This window comes from Mastomys coucha, unplaced genomic scaffold (genome assembly GCF_008632895.1).
Source record: "Mastomys coucha isolate ucsf_1 unplaced genomic scaffold, UCSF_Mcou_1 pScaffold21, whole genome shotgun sequence".
Classification (NCBI taxonomy): domain Eukaryota; kingdom Metazoa; phylum Chordata; class Mammalia; order Rodentia; family Muridae; genus Mastomys; species Mastomys coucha.
The window spans coordinates 39602652-39615727 of NW_022196904.1; the positions used below are offsets into that span (position 1 = coordinate 39602652).

Consider the following 13076-nt stretch of genomic DNA (forward strand, 5'->3'; position numbering starts at 1 on the left):
TGTGATCTCCTGTAATTCTTTGAGGGATTCTTTTGTTTCCTCTTTAAGGGATTATACCTCTTTACCTGTGTTCTCTTGTATTTCTTTAAGGGAGTTATTCATGTCCTTCTTAAATTCCTCTAGCACCATCGTGTGATATGATTTTAGATCCAAATCTTGCTTTTCCAGTGTTTTGGGATATCCAGGACTTGCTGTGGTGGGAGTACTAGGTTCTGATGAAGCCAAGTAGTCTTGGTTTCTGTTGGTAGGATTCTTGCATTTGACTTTTGCCATCTGTTGAGCTCTGGTGTTAGGTGTTCTTGCTGTCTCTGACTAGAGCTTGTTCCTCCTGTGGGTCTGTAAACCTGTGTCAGTACTCCTGGGAGATCAGCTCTCTTCTTATAAATCCTGGGCACAGATGGCTGTGGATCCGTTGTCAGTCCTGAGTCCTGGGGGCAGAGCACACCCTGTAGACAGGATCTCCACTTGTGAGAAATGTGCAGAGAGGGCTGTGGGTCTGTTGTCCCTCCTAGGTGTGTTCTGAGGTAGAAATGATCCTGACCAGGCTGCCCTGTGACTTGTGAGACCTGTGCCCTCTGGCTGGTCCTGCCTTAGAAAGTCACCTGAGAGAAAATGGCAGATCTCACCTGAGTCCCTGTGTTAGAGCACTCTGTGAAGGCAGGCTCTCTGCTTGCAGGGAAGGGGCAGAGAGGGTTACTGATGTACTGCCATCACTGGGAGGCTAAGAGGATCCTGTCCCTGCCTCCCTGTGTGACTTGTGAGGCCTGTGCCTCCTGGCTAGTCCCGCCTGAGTCCCTGTGTTAGAGCACTCTGTGAAGGCAGACTCTGTGCTTGCAGGAAAGTACCATGCAGTTTTTATCACTATTAATCTGTAATACAGCTTGAAGTTATGGATGGTGATTCCCCCAGAAGTTCTTTTATTGTTGAGAATAGTTTTTGCTATCTGGGATCTATGGTTATTCCAAATGAATTTGAAAATTGCTCTTTCTAACTATATGAAAAATTGAGTTGGAATTTTGATAGGCATTGCATTGAATCTGTAGATTTCTTTCAGCAAGATGGCCATTTTTACTATATTAATCCTGCTAATTCATGAGCATGGGAGATCTTTCCATCTTCTGAGATCTTCAATTTCTTTCTCCAGAGACTTGAAGTTCTTATCACATAGATCTTTTACTTGCTTGGTGTACTGGCTGGTTTTGTGTGTCAACTTGACACAGGCTGGAGTTATCACAGAGAAGGGAGATTCAGTTGGGGAAGTGCCTCCATGAGATCCAGCTGTGGGGCATTTTCTCAATTAGTGATCAAGGGTGTAGGTCCCCTTGTGGGTGGTGCCATCCCTGGGCTGGAAGTCTTGGGTTCTATAAGAGAGCAGGCTGAGCAAGCCAGGGGAAGAAAGCCAGTAAGGAACATCCCTCCATGGCCTCTGTATCAGCTCCTGCTTCCTGACCTGCTTGAGTTCTAGTCCTGACTTCCTTGGTGATAAACAGCAATGTGGAAGTAAGCTCAATAAACCCTTTCCTCCCCAACTTGCTTCTTGGTCATGATGTTTGTGCAGGAATTGAAACCCTGACTAAGACACTTGGTTAGAGTCACACCAAGCTATGTAATATTATTTGTGGCCACTGTGGAGGCTGTCATTTCCCTAATTTCTTTCTCAGCCTGTTTATCCTTTGAGTAGAAGAAGACTACTGATTTGTTTGAGTTAATTTTATATTCAGTCACTTTGCTGAAGTTGTTTATCAGCTGCAGGAGTTCTCTGGCAGAATTTTTAGAGTCACTTAATTATCATATCATCTGTAAATAGTGATAATTTTACTTCTTTCTTTTCAATTTGTATCCCTTTGGCCTTCTTTTGTTGTCTAATTGCCCCAGCTAGAACTTCAAGTACTATGTTGAAAAGACAGGGAGAGAGTGGTCAGCCTTGTCTAGTCCCTGATTTTAGTGGAATTCCTTCAAATTTCTCTCCATTCAGTTTGATTTTGGCTACTGGTTTGCTGTATATTGCTTTTACTATGTTTAGGTATAGGCCTTGAATTCCTGATCTTTCCAAGACTTGTAACATGATGGGGTGACAGATTTTGTCAAATTCTTTTTCAGCATCTACTGAAATGATCACGTGGGGTTTTTCTCTTTGATTTTGTTTTTGTAATGGATTACATTGATGGATTTCCCTATATTGAACCATCCCTGCGTCCCTGGGATGAGGCCTACTTGATCATGATAAATGATTGTTTTGATGTGTTCTTGGATTCTGTTGGCAAGAATTTTAGTGAGTATTTTTGCATCAATGTTCATAAGGGAGATCAGTTTGAAGTTCTCTTTCTTCATTTCATCTTTGTGTGGTTTAGGTATAAGTATAATTGTGGCTTCATAGAATGAGTTGGGTAGTGTATCTGTAAGCTCTCTCCTGTTTGTTTTGGGAGGCACTTATAGCTATGAGTTTTCCTCTTACCACTGTTTTCATTGTGTCCCATAAGTTTTGGTATGATGTGTCTCCATTTTCATTAAATTCTAAAAGGTCTTTAATTTCTATACGTCTTCCTTGACCAAGTTATCATTGAGTAGAACATTGTTCAGTTTCCATGTGCATGTGTGTTTTCCATTGTTTTTATTGGAATTTAAAACCAGCTTTAGTCCATGAAGATCTGATAGAGTGCATGGGATTATTTAAATCTTCTTGTATCTGTTGAAGCTTGTTTTATGGCCAATTTTGGAGAAGGTACCATGAGATGCTGAGAAGAAATTATATTCTTTTGCTTTAGGATGAAATGTTCTATAAATATCTGTTAGTTATATTTGGTTCATAACTTCTGTGAGTTTCACTGTGTCTCTGTTTAGTTTCAGTTTCCATGATCTGTCCATTGCTGAGAGTGGGGTGTTAAAGTCTCCCACTATTACTGTGTGGGGTGTGATGTGTTCTTTGAGCTTTAGTAAAGTTTGTTTTATGAATGTGGGTGTCCTTGCACTTGGAGCATAGATGTTCAGAATTGAGAGTTCATCTTGCCTTTGACCTGTATGAAGTGTCCCTTCCTTATCCTTTTTGATAACTTTTAGTTGAAGGTTAATTTTATTTGAAATTAGAATGGCTACCCCAGCTTGTTTCTTGGGACCATTTGCTTGGAGCATTGTATTCTAACCTTTAGCTCTGAGATAGTGTCTGTCTTTGTCACTAAGGTGCATTTCCTGTATGCAGCAAAATGTTGGGTACCATATATGTATCCAGTCTTGTAGTCTATGTCTTTTTATCAGGGAATTGAGTCTATTGATGCTAAGAGATATTAAGGAAAAGTGATTGTTACTCCCTGGTATTTTTGTTGTTAGAGGTGGCATTATGTGTGTTTGCCCATCTTCTTTTGGATTTGTTGAAATATTACTTTCTTGATTTATCTAGGATGTAGTTTCCCTCCTTGTGTTGGTGTTTTCCATATATTATCTTTTGTAGGGCTGGATTTGTGGAAAGATATTGTGTAAATTTGGTTTTGTCATGGAATATCTTGTTTCCTCCATCTATGGTAATTGAGAGTTTTCCTGGGTATAGTAGTCTGGGCTGGCATTTATTTTCTCTTTGGGTCTGTATGACATCTGACCAGAATCTTCTAGCTTTCATAGTCTCTGGTGAGAATTCTGGTGTAATTCTGATAGATCTGCCTTTTTATGTTACTTAACCATTTTCCCTTACTGCTTTTAATATTCTTTCTTTATTTAATATATTTGGCATTTTGATTATTATGTAATTGGAGGAAGTTCTGTTTTGGTCCAGTCTTTTTGGAGTTCTGTAGGCTTCTTGTGTGTTCATGGGCATCTCTTTCTTTAGGTTAGGGAAGTTTTCTTCTATAATTTTGTTGAGGATATTTACTGGCTCTTTGAGTTGGGAATCTTTGCTCTCTTCTATACCTATTATCCTTAGGTTTAGTTTTCCCATTGTGTCCTGGATTTCCTGAATGTTTGGGTTAGGACCTTTTTGTATTTTGCAATTTCTTTGACTGTTGTGTCAATATTTTCTGTGGTATCTTCTGAACCTGAGATTCTCTCCTCCATCTCTTGTATTCTGTTCCTGATGCTTGCATCTATGACTCCTGATCTCTTTCCTAGATTTTCTAACTCCAGGGTTGTCTGTCTCCCTTGGTGATTTCTTTATTATTTCTATTTCTAATTTTAGATCTTGGATGGTTTTGTCTATTTCCTTCACCTGTTTGATTGTGTTTTCCTGTAATTCTTTAAGGGATTTTTGTTTTTCCTCCTTAAGGGCTTCTACCTGTTTACTGTGCTCTCCTGTATTTCTTTAAGGAAGTTATTTATGTCCTTCTTAAAGTCCTGCATCATCATCATCATGAGAAGTGAGTTTAGATTCAAATCTTGCTTTTCTAGTGTAATGGTGTGTCCAACACTTGCTATAGTAGGAGAATTGAGTTCTGATGATGCCAAGTAACTTTGGTTTCTATTGCTTCTGTTCTTAGGCTTGCCTCCCACCATCTGATTATCTCTAGTGCCCCTGCCCTTGCTATATTTGACTGGATCTTGTCCTTCCTGTAATCCTGGTTGGGTCAGAACTCCTCAGAGTCCAGCTGTCCCTCTGATCCTGTGATTCTAGGATACTATGATCCTGAGATTCTGGTTGTGTCAGAGTTCCTGGGTATCAAGCTGCTTCTGTGATCATGAGATCATGGTGTGACCAAGCTCTGGGGGCTGTGGGACTGGCCACCGAATCCGCACCCAAGGTAGGCAGATGCAGACCCAAAAGAACCAGAGCCATTGGTTGGGTGGTGTTCGTGCATCCTGGATCCTGCTGGTCCCAGTTACTCCCAGTGGTGTTTGAACAGATGCTGTGTTCTTCTCACACCTGATCCTAAGATCCTGGGTGTGCTAGAGCACCTGGGAGCTCAGTCTTCTCCGGGAGCTATAGGACTGGCCACCAAGTTTGTGCCATGAAAGACTGAATTTAGAAATTTGGAAAAAGCGTGTTAATGGAAATGCATTAATGTATAACCTTTACTTAAAGAAGGCATAGGAAGTCTCTGTAATGAGCCAGGAATGTGGACTGGTCAGTTCCAGGAACAGGATAGCAGTCAGCTATTAAGAAGATAACATTGCCTAGAATAATCAACAGGACAGTGGTCAGCCATTAAGAAGATAGCATTGACCAAACTACAGGATATTAGTCATCTAAGTAGTCCTAAGAGCAGTCAGTCATTAAGAAGATAGTGTTGACCAAATCACATTCCTCTAGACAATGAGTGTGCAGAATGACTTTCTTGTGATCTGGCTCAACTAGGTAGTGGGTTCCTTTAGAATTTTCTATTGTTCTCATGCTATGTATCCTTGGTCACCCCATCACCCCCCTTGGGTTGTGGTTTTTCCCTTTAAATACCCCTCACTTCTTGTGTTCGCAGTCGAACCCCTCTGGTCTGCCAGGCTATGAGTTAGACCCCAGGTCTGGCCTGAATAAACCTCATGTGATTGCAGCAAGCCATCTTGTGGGTTGGGTCTCTCGTGAGTTATTAGGTGGCCATGTTATCCCGAGACTTGAGTGAGGGTCTCCGGACCTCCGGGGTCTTTCACCCAAGGTAGACCAGCACAGACTGGAAGGAACCCTTACTGGTACAACTTAATCATCATGAGTTGCCTAATATTTCCCAGAGACCAATTAAGGCAGTCACCCTCCACATCCAGAACCCCTTGTCCCATTATACCTGTGTTGGCTGTTTGAATGTCCAGGGCCAGAGCAGTTTGTTCCTATAGACATCAAAGCCATTTCCTTCTCTAGTAATATCCTTACTCCCTTTCTACTGTAGCTGCAAGCAGCTATGCAAACCAGGTCTCTGGAAGAGAGGCAGGGGCCTGGGAAAACAAGGGAATTGGACGATGAGTGGAAAAAAATGAGACTGAGTCATGGTTCCTGATCAAGGTCTGATGTGTATTTTGAATCTGAGAATTAAATAAGCAGGGAAAACCCATCCCCCAGTAAGCCAGGAACTTGTGGCCAAATTAGCATCTAGTTGTTAGCAGAAACTTACTAGGCAATGGTACTCAGCAACTCAGCAGGTGGTGGCTCTTTTTTTTTATTTTATTTTAGATATTTTCTTTATTTACATGTAAATTTCTCCATTCCCAGTTTCCCCTCCAAAAAACAAAGAAACAAACAAAAACAACAAAAACGAACCCCTGTTGCCTCCTCCCTCCCCATGCCTGCCACCCCACCCTCTCCCACTAATTGGCCCTGGCATTCCCCTACAATGGGGCACAGAACCTTCACAGGGCCGAGGTCCTCTCCTCCTATTAATGATCGAATTTGCAATCCTCTACTATACACATGCTGCCAGAACAATCAGACCCCTCCATGTGCAGTCCTTGGTTGGTGGTTGAAACCCTGGGAGCTCTGAGGGTACTACTTAGTTCATATTGTTGAATACAGGGTCCCCAGTGAAGGAGTTAGAGAAAGGACCAATGGAGCTGAGGGGTTTGCAGCCCCTTAGGTGGTGGCTCTTAACAGGAACTTCAGAAGAGGCAGAGAAGTCACAGAACAAAAGGGCTTCGTTTATCTCACCTTAGGTGGGATAGCTGATTTGTGGCAAGGGCAAGGTCTGAATCAGCTGGCTTTTGGCTGGGGGAGGTTACACCTTTCCCAGAAATTTTTACCAAAGTTGTATTTTAGGACAAATATGGTATAGAAAAGGGCAAAACAGACAAGTATACAAGAAAGAGCAATACCACTATATACTAGAAATTCAGAGATACATTATTTGGGTTGGCAGTGCTCCCACATCCAAAACTGTGTCAGGCTGTGGGCCTGTGTGCCAGAGGCTTTCCACAGAGATCTCTGGCCTGGTCTGGTACGAGAGCTCCAGCAAAGAGAAGCGAACATGGGCAGGAAGGAGAAATCACTTCTGCCATGCATCTGCCACTGCAGTTGCCTTCACCTCTGTCTCTGCTGTGTCTTCCAAGCAGCTCAGTTGCTCTGCGCTGCCCTGCACTGAGTCAGGTTGGGTTGGGCCAACAAGACGCTGACTAGCCAGTGAAGAGTGATGTATTGGAGCGGCGGGTCACGTCAGAACATACCATACTAGGCCCAAACAGTTCCACGTGTAAGAGGTTTAATTGAGAGACAGAGAGGGAGTAGTGGTGCGGAAAGAGAGGAGGGGGTGAGAGAGCGATGGAGGAATGTTTCCTGTGTGTATATATATATGGGTTGTGACATAGCAGCCACAGGTAAAGGTGGGAGGTGAGCCCAATGGATTCTGGGAATATGGTGGCTGTTGCCCTGGCAACAGGTCTGTGGACCCACCCATGTATCGCCACAGGCTTTGGATGTCCTGATGCTAACAAAGAGTGCAACACAGCTTCAGGCTTCAGGGAGAGCAATCTCTTCCCAAGTGTTATAGCTCTTAGAACAAAAGGCTCAGATGTTTTTTGAACACCTTTAATTCTCTGGATAGGATTTATATACAGTTTTGGGGTGAATCCGTGTTTGACAGCAGGTATTTCTCATTGGTTGGGGCTGAGAGCTTGGAGAATCTTTATTTGCATGTAGGAAAGCTTGGTGCTGCTAATATATGATCGATATCACACACCTCTCCTATTGGGGGTGGGGGTTGTGATTGTAACAGGAGCCAGGGACCCAGGAGGCATGGTCAAACACTTTCCATCCCATGCAGGCAGAAATTACCACCCACCAGGTCTCCAGGTTCCAGACTCTTACTTGACTGGGACCAGGTTGCCTTTATACACTTTACAAGATTAAAAGGTGTATAAAGTGTATAAGGTTGCCTGCACAGACTACTATCCAACATCAGGCATCCCTCTTGGCAACCATGTTGCACTTTACAGCCAGTGACACATCTCCTCCTTATCATTCCCAAAATTCCACCAAATGGGGACCAAGAATTAATATCCATGAGCCTATGGGGGCAATTCTCATACAAACCACCGCAGTAATTCACAGCATGAGATACTTATGAAGTAAAAGTGCATTGCAAACAGGACTTTTCCTAGTATGAAATTTTTTAAAATTAGTATTTTCATGAGATTGTGTATTGGTTGGTTTGTTCAACTATAACAACCATTTTGCCACATGTACATCAATGTTCAGGTTATTCTATTAAAATTGGACTCTAAAGGAACAGAAATATGGACAATATTGACCTCTGAGGCAGAGTCACAATTGAAGGAAATGAAAATGAAGAGAGATGTGAGGGGTTCTCTCTCTCTCTCTCTCTCTCTCTCTCTCTCTCTCTCTCTCTCTCTCTCTCTCTCTGTGTGTGTGTGTGTGTGTGTGTGTGTGTGTGTGTGTGTGTGTCTGTCTGTCTGTCTGTCTGTCTGACTGTCTGTCTGTGTGTTCTGGGTTGCTTCAGAGTTCTGTAGAGCCATACACTTAGGAAAATGTGTTGACCTATTTCCTTTGATCTGTTCATATTGTGCACCCCTATTTAAAAACACCACATACTGAATTTTAAAACTGAAAAAAATATATAGAAAATATTATTAAATATGCATAGTTCAAGTAATAAATGGTATGGGCTCAATAAAATGATATAAACATGAGACAGGTTTTATTTCAAAGGAATGTAATCTAGAGGAACTCGTTGGAAATTTGTCATGAGAAATTAGAAACTTGGAGAGATGGGAAACATGGCAATGCCAAGAGAGGAAAGAGAAAAGACATGACAATGAAATGTCAAGCAAGGCATTTTGAAGAGAATGACAGAAATTCTCCATCTTCTGGTGTTAATAGTTGTTGATGAATCTCATTACAAAAACATGACAGAACTCTTCCAATGCTAAAAATGAAAGGCATGGTGAACTTGAAGATGATGATTCCAGTAGGTGACTAGATATTTAACAGACTTGTATTGAGAATGTATATTTGCTTACTAAGCAATTTATATTAGAAAGACCATCACTCCATATATCCTTTATAACTTGCAGAAATTAATAAGGACTAGGGTTATAAAGTATATCTATTTAACTTTTGAAACACTGAGAAAGGGCTGTTTTTAAACATATAAAATTTTGCAAGATATAACATTTGTTTAAACACAATAAATTTCAGTGACTAAAGAAATGCCGCCCTTCCTTATATTTCCTTTAGCCTTCTGATGAAGAAAGAATTTGTCATTCATCATCAACAATCCCAGAACACTTCTGAGGAGTCCCATCAAAATAAGAGGGTGGAGCCCTCAGTAACATAGCTTCATAAATGCTACAGCCAGTGTAGGACAAATCCTGGATGCCTCAACTTTCACATAAATGATTGTTCTTTTTTATAACTGATAAAAGATCAGGTAACAAACTGAACAAGGTTGTGAAAATAAGCCCCATAGATAAGAAAAACTATTTCTCTCTTCAAAACACATCTATCTTATGAAAGCAGCTCTCAGTTGCTACACTAGACTGGTCCCAGTTCTGCAGGATTTTCTGAAGGGCTCCTCTCTCCACCCTCTTCCTCAGGAGTGTCCTGTATGGCTCTCTGCAGAATCAGCTTCACAGTCATCCTCTGGAACTTGCCATGCCTAATGGAGCCAACAAGGAAGTAAATGGTAGCATTGGCACAGGTATTAATAGAGTATAGGTATAGTATGTCATATGAAAAACCACAAATTCTACTATAATTATTATCTTCATTCCAATGGTCAACTATCCAGTAAATCCCAAAGGGAATACCAAAGATCAGGCAGAATAGCACTCTGAGTGCAACGGTCACATACAGCCTGGTCACAGGAATCTGCTGTGATCCACAGGAGATCCTGAGAAGCAGGGTGAGGCAGGATCCGCAGAGAACCACAAATAAAACAATTATCCATACAGAATTGATGATATCAAATTTCTTACACCAAACAATGTTAAGATGAGGAAACAGTAAAATACATGCATACTTATTCAGAAATGTAAACAGCAGAGATAGAACCCAAAGCAAGACACAGGTGACAGATGATGTGTGTCTCGGACGTTGGCAACGGTACCAGATGGGGCACATGACCAACAGGCAGCACTCAATACTAATGATGGTGATAATGCTCAGGCTGAAAACATAAGCAAATATTGTCACAGTATCCAAATAGTATCTAATGTACAGTTTTACAATATAGTACTGGGTGCAGACAATAAAAAAGGAAAATATAAATTGAGGACACAGGAAGAGAAAGTCAGCCACAGCCAGGTTGAAGACATAGGCAGAGAAGGTGTTCCTGTGCATCTGGAAGTGCAGGAACCACAGCACTATGGCATTTAATACCATTCCAACAGGGGAGATGATGATTGAAAGCAAACTTATGACTCTGAACTCAATTATGCAAAGTTCATAGGCAATGTTGACTGTTGGACTTGTTGTGGCGATTGGTTGTGAGGTTCTTGTTTCCATGCTTTGAAAAGCATTCCTGTAACCAAAACAATAAATAAAATGAAAATAAATTAAATAAAGTTGATATGAGCACGTGTTGTCTGTGTACTCCCTGATGCTTGGTAACACCCTGCTGAGCTCTAATGACTAACTTGGTACATAAGAAGTGGAACAGGGATTCTGCTAGCAACCTTCCGATGAAGATATAGAATTCTCAAGCTCCTCCTGAACCATGCCTGCCTGGATGCTGCCACGTACCTGCCTAGATGATAATAGACTGAACCTCTGTACCACTATTGTGAACAGAGTACCATGGCTGAGCATGTGTCTATGGAGTAGGATTGGAGTCCTTTGGGTACACACTCACAAGTGGTGTGGCTGTATCTTGAGTAACATCTAGTCCCAGCTTTCTGAGGAAACACAGTGATTTCCAAAGGGTATACAACTTTGTATTCTCACTAGCAAAGACAAAGTGCCTTGAGCACTTAGGGGAGAAATTTGATGAAGAAATTCCATTTAAGATTGAATGTTCCAGCTCTGCTTCACCAGCTTGGCTTGTGGGACTGAGTAGCTGCTAAATCCTTGGACTTCCATTCACAGCTGCTGCTGACCATTGTTGGGAGTTGGACAACAGACTACCCAAGTGAGCTGCCAATGATGGAGCACAGAAGAGACAAATGAACTAGGGGGCACTGCATTCATATTTCCATATTTGGTGAGTGATCAGACCACTGTGCAAGTGCTAAACTAGCAGAACATGAGTCTACAAGTAAACCAGCCAGCAAGCAGCATTCTACACAGTTCCTGCTGTACTTTGGATGAAAAATGACAGAGGAGAGCATTTAATAGTTAGTAAGCCATTCATAGAAAATTCAGACTCACAATGACTCAGGCAGGACCAGCCAGGAGGCTCAGGACTCACAAGTGGACAGGATTCTCTCAACCTCCATCTACACCTAGGAGTGACAGTGGTGGATCCACAGCCCTCTCTGCCCCTTCCCTGCAAGCAGAGAGCCTGCCTTCACAGAGTGCTCTAACGCAGGGACTCAGGTGAGATCTGCCATTTTCTCTCTGGTGACTTACTAAGGCAGTACCAGCTGGAGGCTCAGGCTTCACAAGTGGCAGAGCAGCCTGGACAGGATCCTCTCAACCTTTGTCCATACCTAGGAGGGACAACAGAACCACAGCCCTCTCTGTACCTTTCCCACAAGTGGAGATCCTATCTACAGGGTGTGCTCTGACCCCAGAACTCAGGACAGACAACTGTTCCACAGACATCTGTGCCCAGGTTTTACCAGAAGAGAGCTGATCTCACAGAAGTGCTGACAAAGGTTTACAGACCCACAGGAGGAACAAGCTCTAGTCAGAGACAGCAAGAACATCTAACACCAGAGATCAACAGATGGCAAAAGGCAAATGCAAGAATCTTACCAACAAAAACCAAGACTACTTGGCTTCATCAGAACCTAGTACTCCCACCACAGCAAGTCCTGGATATCCCAAAACACTGGAAAAGCAAGATTTGGATCTAAAATCATATCACACGATGGTGCTAGAGGAAGAAGAATATGAATAACTCCCTTAAAGAAATACAAGAGAACACAGGTAAAGAGGTACAAGCCCTTAAAGATGAAAGAAAAAAAAATCCCTTAAAGAATTACAGGAGATCATGAGTAAACAAGTAGAAGCCCTTAAAGAGGAAACACAGAAATCCCTTAAGGAATTACAGGAAACCACAAACAAACAGGTGAAGGAATTGAGCAAAACCATCCAGGACCTAAAAAATGGAAGTAGAAACTGTTAAGAAATCACAAAGAGAGACAACTCTGGAGTTAGAAATCTTAGGAAAGAAGTCGGAAACATAGATGCAAGCATCATCAACAGAATGCAAGAGAGAGAAGACAGAATCTCAGGGGCAGAAGATACCATAGAAAACATTGACACAACAGTCAAAGAAAACGCAAAATGCAAAAAGTTCCTGACACAAAACATCCAGGAAATCCAGGACACAAAGAGAAGCTCAAACCTAAGAATAAGTGAAGACCGAAACTTAAAAGGCCAGTAACTATCTTCAACAAAATTATAGAAGAAAATTTCCCTAACCTAAAGAAAGAGATACCCATGAACATACAAGAAGCCTATAGAACTCCAAATAGACTTGACCAGAAAAGAAATTCCTCCTGCCTCATAGTAGTCAAAACACTAAATGCACAAAACAAAGAGAGAATATTGAAAGCAGTAAGGGAAAATGATCAAGTAACATATAAAGGCAGGCTTATCAGAATTACACCAGATTTCTCACCAGAGACTATGAAAGCTAGAAGATCCTGGACAGATGTCATACAGACTCTAAGAGAACACAAATGCCAACCCAGACTACTATACCCAGCAAAACTCTCAATCACCATAGATGGAGAAACCAAAGTTTTTCATGACAAAACCAAATTCACACAATATATTTCCACATATCCAGCCCTTCAAAGGATAATAAATGGAAAACTCCAACACGAGGAGGGCAACTACATCTCTGCAAAAGCAAAAATATAATCTTCAAACAAAACTAAAAGAAGATAGCCACATGAACGAAATTCCAACTCTAACAACATAAATAACAAGAAGAAACAATTACTTTTCCTTAATATCTATTAATACTAGTGGACTCGAGTTCTTTCTTCAGAGACTTGAAGTTGTTGTCAAAGAGATCTTTTACTTGCTTAGTTAGAGTTACACCGAGGTATTT

The 13076-nt window shown here is 41.6% G+C and overlaps 1 protein-coding gene across 2 annotated transcripts in view; it reads right to left on the bottom strand.

Annotated features, from left to right (window-relative positions):
- Window positions 1–8527: 8527 nt before the first annotated feature.
- Window positions 8528–13076, bottom strand: part of LOC116102260 (mas-related G-protein coupled receptor member B3-like) — a 35348-nt gene continuing 30799 nt past the window's right edge. For both annotated transcript variants that reach the window (XM_031386751.1, XM_031386750.1), the window contains exon 2: window positions 8528–10373. In XM_031386751.1, coding sequence (XP_031242611.1) covers window positions 9386–10357 — 972 coding nt within the window. In that variant the 5' untranslated portion in view covers window positions 10358–10373 and the 3' untranslated portion in view covers window positions 8528–9385. The remainder of the gene's footprint in view (window positions 10374–13076) is intronic.